This window comes from Serinus canaria, chromosome 3 (assembly GCF_022539315.1).
Source record: "Serinus canaria isolate serCan28SL12 chromosome 3, serCan2020, whole genome shotgun sequence".
NCBI classification, from domain to species: domain Eukaryota; kingdom Metazoa; phylum Chordata; class Aves; order Passeriformes; family Fringillidae; genus Serinus; species Serinus canaria.
In genome coordinates this window covers 76,989,186-77,002,130 of record NC_066316.1, presented here as the reverse complement: position 1 = coordinate 77,002,130, position 12,945 = coordinate 76,989,186, and the positions used below count along the sequence as shown (strand labels likewise).

The following is a 12,945-nucleotide window of genomic DNA, read 5'->3' as shown; positions in this document are numbered from 1 at the left end:
CCATGGGCATTAAGACCAGTACCTTAAAGCAAACATAAAGCTACATACCACATCCAGAGGAGCATAATCAATATCCTCCAGAAGTATCCAGTGACCTTTGGTAACAGCTTGTGTCAAGGTGCCAGGCTGCCACACAAACTCCCCTGGTACATCTGTGCATCGATACATCCCCAGCAGCGTCTGTGACAGAAACAGTTGGCAAGTCAGAGACATACCTGGGCACCACCTCCCCAGAGGAAAGGATGGCAAATATGACCAAAGTTGGGACAGAAGTGACACTTTATCTCCACCTTACTAAACAATCTGTCTGGCAATCTGTGCCCAGCATTGCATTCCTTTTAATTAAGAAGAAAAGTTTCCCACCTCCGGTGGCAATTTAACTGAAACTTAATCATTAAAACAAACCAGGTAATTGGAAGTGAATTAAGGATCTGTGCCATCCTAATTTATAAGCAATCTAAAGTCACACAGAAAATGATCTAGGGTCACACCAAACTTTAGTTTATGTTTTTGAAAGTCTGTGACTAAGGTAGTAAACAAAACTATAAAGCAATTTATTCAAAGGTAAAATCCAGTCAAAGCTTTGCTTTTCTCTCAAATTTTAACTTCAATATAAGCATTGCTTTAAAAATTGAGTTTGTGGTTTTACTGCTACATATTTTATACTTTGAACCTCACCACTTTTTCTTAAATATGATGGCCTTACTCTTGTATATGAGAAGATACATTCTGTGAGATGGTGAAACTAGGTGTTCCATACAAGCAAAGAAGGTGCTTATGGATGCTAATAAAAACCTTCTCATAACCTCTGGTAAATACTAACCACCTTCAAAAACTAAAAATAAATTGTGCAAGACAACATAACTCAAGCTCCAAAATCCTATATGCAAAAGTACATAAAATCATCTACAGATAGAGCTTAATCATTAGTATGTAACTGCAAGTCACCTCAACATCCCACTATCTTAATTTATCTGACCTTTATCTCAAAAAAAGGCATCAGATTAAACTGACGTTAGATCACTCAAACTGAAAGAAGAGTGTTCATACAACCTTTAGCACCAGAATTTTGCTTTTTCCAATACAAATCCATTTTTTTAAATTAAAAAAAAAAATCAATAGAGTTCTTCCACATAGAAAAACCCTGACAATACATAATTTGAATGATACAGGTTTAGCACAATTTTGCAAAAAATTTAAAACCTGAAAAATAACAGGTTTTTTTCTTGTTTATTTATTCATTCTCACCAACATTAACACCAGTACTAAAGAGTTTGGCACTGTAGGGTCCTTGAGTGAAAACATTATATTATTAGAAAATTAAATCCATGCTTTAAGTAAAAGTTATGTCACATGATTCAAACATCAAACAAATCCATCAGTTACCTTACTATCAGTTTGATCTCCAAGCTGAACTTTCAAAATATGAGGAGGTTTTGCTCTTCCTGTAACAGCTGCTAAATATTCGATTAAAGAAGTTTTGCCACATCCTATTGGTCCTTCTAATAAAACAGGAGTCTGATATGCTACAGCAATAGCAAGGTTTTGAAGATTTGTGAAGGCAGATTCAACCAAAACAAAATTGCTGGCATTATTTTCCTGTTCAAACATAAAATTTGGGTTACTACACTTGAAATTACTTTTCTTACAGTTGTACCACACAGAACTATTAGGAAAGTGAGTCTAACAACAAGAAAAAGTTTGGCCTGCAGATCTACATATAAAATAAAATAAAGGAGTCTAAAGATGTATTTATTAACAGATATCAAAATAGATTTCATCCAAAACCTATAATGAATGAAACACTCAATGAAAAGTGTACATACAACTTGATCCCAAGGGGAATTCACACTAAGTTGTCAGTACAGGCATAGTAACTATTCAGTCATAACTTGTGTAAATCAAATACAATTTGCAATATGAGTGAAATTAAGTCACCAGAACGGATCCAAATCACAGCACAAATCCAACAGCAGTTGCATTCAAATTATGCAAAGATGAATATTAAATGGATAAATGTGAGTATTTACTTTCTGTAGAGGCCAAAGTATAAGATCATTAAACTCAGTGAATGAAAAAAAAATATTCCATAACATTTTCATTTTATTCCAAATTTAATGAATTCAGTTTATTGAATGGTAATCAATCAATTCTACAGATAGTCTCCAAATATTCTGGCTCTTACAGTCACATACCTATATATGGCACAAAAATTAGTGCTTTATGCCAAAAGGCTCAGAGGAAAGAAATCATAGTATAGAAACAAGTGTCTTTGTATTTAAGTCTGATTTTTTGTCAGATACAGTTTGATGTATTTCTCTGAAAACAAGAGAACCTGCTTCCCCCTCACAATTTGCTCCTATGTCTTCATCAGACCTCCTAAGCTGTCACTGGAACCTCCCTATTGTAACTGGAACTACACCTAGACCAGATCAGTAGAATACCTGCAGCTATTAAAAAAATAAAAGCATTCCTTTCAGGGAAGTTCTCACCTCCCTCAGAGATAAAGAGGATTCTTTCAGTAATCCAGTTTATAGCATGGCCTGGCTTCAGCAGAGCTGCAGCAGAAGTGATGCTGCCATGGGAGTAACAATCTTAAACTGCTCTACAGTTTTTTCTGCTACAGTGAATTCCAAACCACTCTCTCACAATCCTGTAAAAAATCCCAAAAGGCTAGAAAACACTGAATTCAAAAAGAGAAGTGGGGAGAAAAACAGCGTGGGGGGAAGAAGAATTTGGAGGGAAAATCCTCTTTCCTTGCTTTGGCCACTCAAACAATTCTGGACACCAGTACTATTCATTTCTTTGTCCTGTTGTAGATCACTGTTAAAAAATTAAACAAAAGAACTCAGCTAAGAGCTAAAACTGGTACCTAAAGGAGAAATACAGTCAGGAATACTGGCTGTAGCTACAAAAAGGTCTCTGAACAGCTTATATTAGATAGCAATTTAGAAGAAAAAAGGTTAACTACATTTTGTTTAAAAATGTTTATGCCTTTGATGGGCTTCCCAAAACTATAAGGCACTATAGTCTACATTACACTTTCTCAAGTGATGACAGTAAATTCTTGCTCACTTCCTCTCCCCTTTCTCTGCCTTCTGGAAGAGTTTAGAAGCAGCCTTGTTTTCTTCTTTTCATGGAAGAAATAAGCATATGTTTGGAGAAAGGCTGCATACAAGATGCCTGTATAGCACAAAAACCCCTATGTCATGCAGGCAAAAGCAACTGTCCCAGATCCTGGCTTTAGTCAGCTCTGGATTGTCACCCCAACTGAGACTGGAGTTACTACGTGAGGCTGAATATTCTTTTGTAGTATGTTTGTACAAACTGCTACATGAAGGTAAAATGAACAGCACTATTGCTCCTTCACTGCTTCACTCCACTGCAGAGCTTCTTTGTGGCACCAGACTTATGCAACACTAGCTTACAGCACATACTGAGAAAGATAAAAGATACACACATTACTCACAGTATCTCAATACCATCCAGTCAGGAAATAAAGTCAGTTCACTGTACTTAGAAATTCCTAAAACAAAAATGTACTGATTTAACTATGGATTACATACCTGCTCTTCAGAAACATGCTGTAGTCTGGGCAGCACAATGCCACAGACAGCCACTACACGTGCAGAGAGGTCACCTGACACGACGTGTCCTTGTGTATAGTGCAGTTCTTTCTCCTTTTGCCAAAATGAGGAGTCTGGATTGGCCAGAACTAAGGCTTGTTCCACATTCTGCAGCTGAGATTCTTCTAGCAACCTGTGAAACCCATGTTTATTAACTCAGCTGAAAACCATCAAGAAAAACAAACTGTGTTCAAGATTTTAAAAGTCCTTACTTCAGCCTGAAATGTATCAACTCCTCAGGATTGAAGATCTTCTTCAGGAAAGATAATTTATGCTCATCGCTCATGCATGTAACCAGAGCAAGACAGTTTGAAGTATACCTAAAAATTACATTTAGAACAAAATATGTCAAAACAGTTTTAAGGAATGTAGTTTGACAACTGTTAGTTGCATACCAAAATATCAAGTTTGGAAAAATGTGCAGAAAACTTTATTCATAGAAATTATTTTAGCACTATGCTTAACATTCTTTCAGATTAGACAAATATCTCAGAAGTGAGGAAAGCAATTTTATCATGGCACAGTTTTAATTTATACACCAATTAGCTAACATTTCTCTGAAGAAATTAATTATCAGCAGAAATATAATAACGGAATGCACTTTCCTGAGTAAATGAAGGTTAACACGAGACAAAAAAAATGAAGTCATCTCTGCCCATTTTTTTTCCTCCTACTTCCCTTCCAAAACTGCATTTCATGCTATTTCTAAAGTAAACTTAATGCAATGAAATTAATTCTGAGTACCTAAAACAGCCAACAACTCCCAAGTCGTGACTATGTTAAGCTGTCTTGCAACAAAGAAACATTTAATATAAATCATAAACCAGTTCTCATTCATTATAATGCTGTTTTCAACTTCCAAGAACAAAGTTTTCAAGGAGCATGATGGGTGGAAGAAAGAGATGGGCGGGGGAAGGCAGAAGATTGTTTCAGGATAAATGTTTAAGAGTCAGCTCATTCACTTATTTAAGACTATTGGTTGAACACCAGGTAAACCAATTCTACTCAATGAATTGCAAGTTCTCTCTTCTTATGACACTATGTCATTTTGAAGAGCTTCATAAATGACTGATAGATTTGACAACAGTCTTGGTTCTGCCCTTCCTAAATTATACACTTTACTGAAATTATGCGCTACCAACACAATTCAGAATTTATGTCTTAAAAAGTGAAGACTATTAAACATCTTTTTTAATAAAAGGCACTATCAATACTAAATAAGGTAGAGCACGTGATTAGGCTGAAGGCCTGTGGGCAGAGTCCTAACATGAAAGATCTGACCAAAATCCTACATGAAACCAAATGTAACAAGGCCAACACAAGGTGCAGCTTAAACGAGCTATGTTTTACAGCTGCTGAGAAATCAACACACAAACAAATGAAAAAAGAACCAACTTAAGCAAACTGCAATAATTTGGAAAGATTCTCTCGACCATAGTTCTAAGCACTACTAAGTGCCAGTCTGAAATTCACTTTGTGATAGATCACTATAGCTTTCAAAAGGTCAGTTAGGACGAACAAGTACCGATATGATCGGTATGGATTTCTGGTATTACTTGAGGACACTTTCTATTGCATGTGAACACTGCTAATTACAATTCAAGACACAGATACAGCTATTCAATGAAGAAGATTTAGAGGCTTTAACTTACCAACGGACTAAAGTGTCATGACTCCTTAGGAGTGGAACACACACACTCCAGTCCCATAGTTCCCGGAAAACTGATGGCTCCTTCTGTAAAAATCTGTAGGCAGCCTCCATGAGGTCCCGTAACTTCATTCGTCTGCGCCCGTACCGGACTGTGTTTGCATCTGAGCTCTCCAAGAAAAGCCTCTGGAAAACTGGCGATGTAGTTTTAAAGTATCTTAAAGCAAATCTTTAGAAGAGAGTGAGAGAGAAAGAGACGGAACACAAACATGTAAGTAAGAAGAAAGAAAACCAGACACTAATAAAGATGTCAAGGGCAACAGGTCCTAAGACAGTAAGAACTAATCCCTGTAATTAACTTCATCCACACGTGGGAAAGGCGACCACTTCAGCAATCAGCTGACAACAGACGCTCTGCATTATTAGAAATCATTACTTAATTATCAAGGGGAAACAGTACTGCCTTTGGTGAAAACTCTTTGATTGCTCTTGTTTACTAATAAAGTAATACTGATGCCTACTTATGCAGCTTTATATTCTAACAGCCTAGAAGTCTAATATAAAACTCAGAGATTTTGGCTGTGAACTGTTTTCAAGCTGTTTTGCTTTTCTGTAGACCACAGGTAACAGTCAAATTGCATCTTACAACACGATTTAATTAAAACAATCTGTGTTTAAGACTTGTATTTCCTCAATTATTTCCGTTCAAAACGCATTTGTTACTGTGGGAGACCTCACCAGGGAACACTTAACAAGTATAAACAGCCTGGATGAAATGTTAACTGCAATGTTAATGGTTAACGATGACTCAAACAATTGCCCATTTGCAAAAGAAGCAATGCTTTGCTGAGGATGTGCAGGGTCACAGCCCAGGGGCAGAGGTAGTAAGCACCCATCACAGCAGGGCTACAAGTGGGGCCACATCTGGAAGAGACCAGTACGAAGCAAATCCTGAAAGGTGGGATAACACATTTTATCATTACAATGTCCTCCCTTACAATAGCGGCTCAGGTGTGAAAACTCCCCTCAGGGGAAATACCAGACATTCACATTGAAGGCTCTCATCCCTTCTGACGGGGCATAACTGGCTCAGCTACCTTAGAGACAGCTGCCGTGTCTTAGAAGGAGTCATGAATCAAAGATCCTGGAAGCGTCCCCAGATTCACTTTAGGAACTCCATTCAGAGAACTGGTCATGATCCACAGTGTTGCAACACAGCATAAAACTCTCCCCCACCAGGGGAGGTACATTCCCACCTGAACCTGAGTTTTTATTAAACTCAGGTTTAATAAAACTCATTTTCCCACCTCAACCTGAGTTTTTATTAACCCAACAAATTTTGTGTTCCATGTGCTTCCCCCACCTCATGATGGATCAACTCTTCGACCACCACTAGGATCAATGGACATCGAAACTGCAACAACCAAGTCTCACCATTGGAACCATGGGCAATGAGATTTCTATTCTTACTCTCTTTCTTTTCATTTATACATTTTGTTAAGTGTTACTTTTTATGCTTACATATTGTTGTATTTCTACAGATAATAACCAAAACGGCTACATATCTCCTTTCCATTGCAACCAAATGGTTTTGAAACAAACAGAACACCAGTAATAAACACCAGCTCTAAAATATAAAAACACAAGTCAGTGTCCTTCTCTCTAATCCATCCCAATCAATCTATTAACAAAAACATTATTTACCCTGCCTCCAGGAGCAGGCTGTAACACTTCCTAAGTTCAAACATTGACATCTCATTACTCACGGCATGACATCAGGGTGGTCAGCAAGCAGCTTGCTCATTGCTACACAGAACCTTTCATGGCGATCATGGTTGATCTGGCCACCAGCTTTGATAGCTTCTGCATTTCTTTCCAACAAATCCAGCAGGATGGGCCGAACCTGACGGCCGATCAACAGAGTACATTCTTTATCCAGCAATAACTGTGCGAAAGTATTGAGGATGCACTGGCGATCCTGCGGAGTCCAAACCTAAAGGAATGGCAAGTGAAAACAGGTTAAATGGAAAATGATTTTGACTTTTAACTTCAGAACTATTCATGCAGGAATCAGAGTGAATTTTACAGGAACAAATAGTTCAAAACCAGAAGGGAGTCCAGAATCCCAAAGCAAGTACTCAATTGACACAGTTCTCAGGTTTTTTAAAAAAAATTACAATACAGAAGGAGTAAGATGCACAACAATACACTAAACAGGAATTACAAAGTAGTCCAAAAATCCTAAATTATATTTTACAACTGAAAGATAAAGCAATTTGTAATTTAATTTTTTTTAAGAAAAAGATTGGTGATATGTTGAAACAATAGATCTTCCCAGAATTTCCACTGATCGTAACAGCTGGTTCTCATGAGAACCACAAAATATTTAAGACATTAAACTTAACATTTAAACTTGCTTCATGTTCACTATCTCTTTACAAAAAAGAAGCATTCAATCAGTCATGATCACAGCCCGATTTTTATAATTCTGACAAGAATTAGAGCAAGCAATGCTCTTAAAAAGAAGCATCTTGTAGCTGCAGTTTTGAAGTTGAAATAATTTTTCTTTTTATACTGTTATACAAAAATGGCCATTTGGTTCTTTAAAATACAAGGAAAACATATGCACATCTGCTGGAAGAAAAAATCCCAAACCAACACACCTTAACCTCACATCTCCCCTGCCTAATGCCCCCAGCCCTCCTAAATTTGTTACTGATGAACAACCCATTTCTTGGGTCTTACCCTTAAATATCTCTCTTTGAGGTCATGTTACTACCCATGCATCTCTCCACTTCCATGATGTTTAACACATAGTGCAGTACCAGTTATTTTGAAAATCAGGATTATGAATTTGCACTGTGGCAGTTTTGCTCTCAACTCAGATGCTCCATGCTGCCCTCCCTTACTGAGTGAATTACAGAAATATTCTGTAATTCAGGTAGTCTTTTGTTTCGGCACCACATGCAGCCAATTCCTGCTTCTCCTAGGCTTTAGTTACTCCGGTAAGACCTGTTCCTGGTCTCACCATCTCAGGGATGGTTTCATTTTTACAAGACTGCAGCTGTCCTTGGATTACACCAATACACACCCTTCTAGAACACATACAAACGTGTTCAAATTCCTTGGTCTCCTGAATTTGAAAAGACATTCATCCCCATACAGCATTAAGAATACCAGTGAGGTATATACACTACAAATATCTAACCTATTAACTCTAATTGCAACCTGTTTCTTACAGGTCTCGTGTTTGCTTATACAGAACATAAGTTTATCTGCCTCTCATCTATCACAGCAGCATCAGAAATAATTTTAAAAATGAACCAAAGCCCTGCTCATTACAGGGAGTCAGATTTTGAGTGGCAAAGTGACTAAAAAGCTGATCAAAGGCAGAATGGCTCAAAAGAACCAGAAATAAACTCAACTGGAAAAACCAAAAAGTACCTCCAATTTTCAAATCAATTACAACTTTCGCTACCCAAACCAGGCACAACAGTGTGCCTAATTTATTAACCAGAGCTTTGAATATCAAATAAAGCCAGTTAACAATAAAATAATAAATAATGTGACTGATTGAGTAAAATTCTGTATTTACATGTCTACTGTCCAACAAATTCATGCCACTTGGCAATTTTGTGAGAGGAAGCAGTTTTTTAATCATTGTGTGCAGTACCCTTAGGACTTATAAAACTGTTAAAAAATCACAGTTGCAACATTCTCATTCTACAAAGACACTGTTTATCTGAGCCTAAATGAAAAAATGTTATAGAGAAGCAGAATACTGTCAGAGGGGGTTATTTTGAACTAAACATGGCTTGATGAAATACCAGCTTTCTCAACCACTAGCAATAGACAGCTGATCTGAAAGCGTTCAAGTCTGGGATAGTCAAATCTGCACATGGGGCTCCAAACAGCTGCTTTAAGAAAGCATCATAAAAGGCTGTGCCTCCAAGCACACAACACATACACACAGCTTATTTCTAAAGAGACAAGAGAAGCAGACACACAACTAGGACTGAGACCTGGAGTCAGACACAATCCCAGTGCTGCTCCAGCAGCAGGATGCACATCTCCTTCCCAACTTGCACAGTGCATGTGCTCAGAGCACACAAGGTACAGAAATCTTTAATAATACCTAGCTTAATCCCAACTCGAAATTCATAAAAGAAAAGATCACTGCAACAAGCAAGCTGGTACCACACGAAATCCACATTTCTGCTCACGATGCAGGTTACACAGATTTAACACTGGGATACACCTAAAGAGTTGGGAGGGCATGAGGGCCACACATGGAAATCTTTCTTCTCCTCCATCACAGGAACACATGTTCTCTCTGTTCTCTCACTCAACAGCTGTATGATTGTGCAGCAACCAACTTAGCAAGACGATCCAAACTAATCCTTCTTACAGAGTCTTAGACTGGGTGGGAAAGTTGAATGGATTTTCCAAATCAGCATTCTTACTGGGATCAAGATAAGAGAAGCAACACAAAGGTGTGGCTTGGCCTTAGGAAGAGGCTAAAAGAAAAGAGCAGCACCACTCTTTGGCAGCTGTTCAGTTCAGCAAGATAAACCAAAATGGGAGCCCAAACTCTTCCTACAACCCACACAGTTCAAGACAAACAAAAAAAAGCAGGGGTGATATGCAGTCTCACAAGCTGGAACTTCCTAAACCTCCTCCAACACATCTTGGACAGATCTTTCCCTCACAAGAGAGGATGCAAGAAAGAAGTTTCTCGTTGACTTTGTATTGTTCACATAAGGTATGCCAAAAATCACAGCTTTTCAAAACACAGCAGAAGGAGATGACAATACAGCCCAAGATGGAAGCCAAAGTGCAACATACCTTCCCTTATTTCTAATGCTACATGATGTAAAGTCTAACTAATCTCTCCAACAAAATGTTGAAGTTACATTTTTGAATGAAAAAACCTCTGCCTTGGTTGCCAGAGCATCAGGACTTTTTTTTGACAGACAAAGTGTAACTGTGTGAATTTGAGACCACTAGGTCATCTCCTTTTTCCTACATTTATTAATATAAAGGAATAAAGGCATTTCTCAACATTAAATGTTAAGACTGAAGGCCTCTAAATAAAAGCTTGGAATTATTATTAAAACAACTTTCACTGCTTCATAGGAAAATTAAACACAAAATGAAGGATGCCAACATAAATCACCAACAAATTAAAAAACAAAAATCAAGAATGGTGTGCTCAAGAGCTCCTGTCCACTTAGGAAGGGTGCACAGACTAAACAGAAGAAACATCCCAAGGGGTCAGGTTCTTTGACACATATATTTCCATATAAGCACTGTGGTAGATGCAAAGGACAGAAACCAGTAAGGGTGTTTTTGCATTCAAGTTCCATTCCTAGGAGTGCTTTACCCTTCTCTGTGATTAACTTCTCTGCTGAAATTACATGATCACAGGCATCCAAATACATACATTCGCACAAAATTCACATTTGGAATTCTGTGCAGGAGGACTTTCTGGCAGACCTTTGGTAACTCAGAGCCAAAAGCACATTCCAGCAGTTTGTGGAGACCCATTGCTTCTATAGTTTGCTTAAATTATTCAAAAATGTAAAAGTGGGGAACAAAGACTGGTTCAGAGAGCTTTTCATCCCATTTTCCTCATTAAGAGCACAGAAATTAGCTGTATCTTTGCAGAGTTCATGGTATATAAAAATACTTTACAGAAAAGGCTCTAATTCTATCCCATACCCAAACACAGGGAACAAAACCTTTCATGACCACATGAACTGTGCTATACTATGAACTCCAAATAACTGCTCCTTACTTAGCAGTTGTGGGCAAGTTTCATTCCTTTATAGAATACTGTTGAAGACATATGTTGCCAGAAAGACATAAAGCTGTAGAGCAAAGAGAGCTCTACATTTCCAGACTGTATGCTTCCTAGGTTATATACAAAGCAGGAAATCAGGTATGATGTTTAGAGATGGAGTTTGTTTACAGGCAAGACAAGCTTAAAATAATCCTAGAGCTGTAGCCTCCAAGCCTGGAAACAGCAATTCAGTTTTCAAAAGGATGTGCCAATGTTAATTCATGTGCTGTTCCAGGCTCCCTCCATACAATCAAATTCCCTCTTTAGGAATTCCCACCTAGCAAGGCTTTTAAACCTGAAGCATTTCTCAGAACAGTCACCGAAAGGGAAAGGGCACATCGAAAGGGAAAGGGCACAGTGTCTTTCCCAATCTCACATCTCAGTGATTCATTTCTGGCTCGCCCCTCCATCTGTCTGCTACAACTCGTATCCACATCATCCCCCTTTCAATTTCACAGCAGCTTCTCTCTCTGGAAAAGCGACTTCTCAGCACTGCTTCCCACCAATTAGCTTCCACTCAGGACTGTATAGTCGTGTCAATTTTACTTTGATCCTGTCATTTGCAGCTACAGAAGAAAGAGCCATCTGTCTACCAACAAAGAACCTTGAGTACCAGTATGAAAGCCTTCCCCAACCATAACTGCGACAGCAACTCAGGCTGAAAGCCAATATTCTGAAAAAATATGATACTTCAGACTTTTCTTCTTCAAACAACTGGGACATTTCCTAGACACTCAAAGAGAAACAGAGACTTTGAGCCCCAAAATGTGTACACATCTGAGGCTTCAAAAGCTCTGTCACGGAAAGTATTAATAAAACAATATCTGATGTGCTAATACGCTGTTACTACACGTCCTCAAGCATTTCAGAGAAAGAAAGAAGATCGATCTTAACTCTCCTAGAAAGGAGGTGTGCCTCTCAGAGCTAAGGCAGCCGAAGCATGAAGGTGACTATAAGACCATGTTTTCAGCATCACTATAACCCGGAGTCTGTGATTAAAAAAAAAAAAAAACCCTCAAAGCAAAACTTAGAAAATCCATGCCTTTTTTTATCCCACGTGCTGCTCTAAGGTAATTAAATAAGACACGCAAAACAACAACTGGGTAGGGACTAGTTACTGTCTCAGCGCTTATAACAAAATACCACGTCTTGCTGACACGCCTCCGGAGTCACCTTAGGCGGCACGGAATGGACGGAAGATTTTAACTGCGGGGCGAAGCGCGATAGGAAGGGTACCAGGATAGAGAAGAGGACCTTCCTCATGGGCTGCACCCGCGCATCCCCGAAAGGGGCGAGGACAGCAAGAAGCAGCACCACGGAGAGAGCGGGGATCAGCTCCCGCCGGCTGCCCGAGGGCCAGGGACGGCCGGGAGGGCCGGGCACACACAGAGCTGCCGGGAGGAGGTGGCGGCACGGGGGAGGCAGAGGGGTGCGCTCCTTTCGCTCCACAGTGCGAAAAGACCTTCCCTGACGGAGGGAGTACGGACGCCCGGGGGCTGCCACGTCGCCTCGCACCACCCGCTCCTCACCTGCTTCGCCACGAATCTGCTCAGCTCCACACCGCTCTTCTCGTTCCTGCGCGCCACCAGCTGCAGCGGCTCGGCCAGGCGGAGCCGCAGCTCGGCCGCCATCCCGCTGCCGCTCGTCCCGTGCCGGGAGGGGAACGGCACCGGAGGGGGCGCGCGGCGCCCAGCACGTGCGGCGCGCGGCGGACACGGCACTACCAACTTCCGCTCCGCCGCCGTCACGGGAAGCGCGGCCGCCGCGCCGCCCCGCCCCCCGCGCGGCGCCTTCCGCCCTGCCGGACTACAGCTCCCAGCGTGCACGGC

At 39.9% G+C, this 12,945-nt stretch overlaps 1 protein-coding gene across 3 annotated transcripts in view; it reads right to left on the bottom strand.

The window, feature by feature from the left end:
* The window catches only part of MDN1 (midasin AAA ATPase 1), a 92,615-nt gene extending 79,792 nt beyond the window's left edge, over window positions 1–12,823 (bottom strand). For 2 of the 3 annotated variants that reach the window (XM_050972730.1, XM_050972731.1), the window contains exons 1-7: window positions 12,646–12,822; window positions 7,041–7,267; window positions 5,279–5,503; window positions 3,839–3,946; window positions 3,567–3,759; window positions 1,387–1,599; window positions 49–180 (exon numbers count right to left, since the gene is read on the bottom strand). In XM_050972730.1, the coding sequence (XP_050828687.1) occupies window positions 49–180; window positions 1,387–1,599; window positions 3,567–3,759; window positions 3,839–3,946; window positions 5,279–5,503; window positions 7,041–7,267; window positions 12,646–12,747 (1,200 nt within the window). In that variant the 5' untranslated portion in view covers window positions 12,748–12,822. Of the gene's footprint in view, window positions 1–48; window positions 181–1,386; window positions 1,600–3,566; window positions 3,760–3,838; window positions 3,947–5,278; window positions 5,504–7,040; window positions 7,268–12,645 lie in introns of all 3 variants that reach the window. The other variant, XM_050972732.1, reaches the window with a different exon arrangement.
* Window positions 12,824–12,945: the final 122 nt, after the last annotated feature.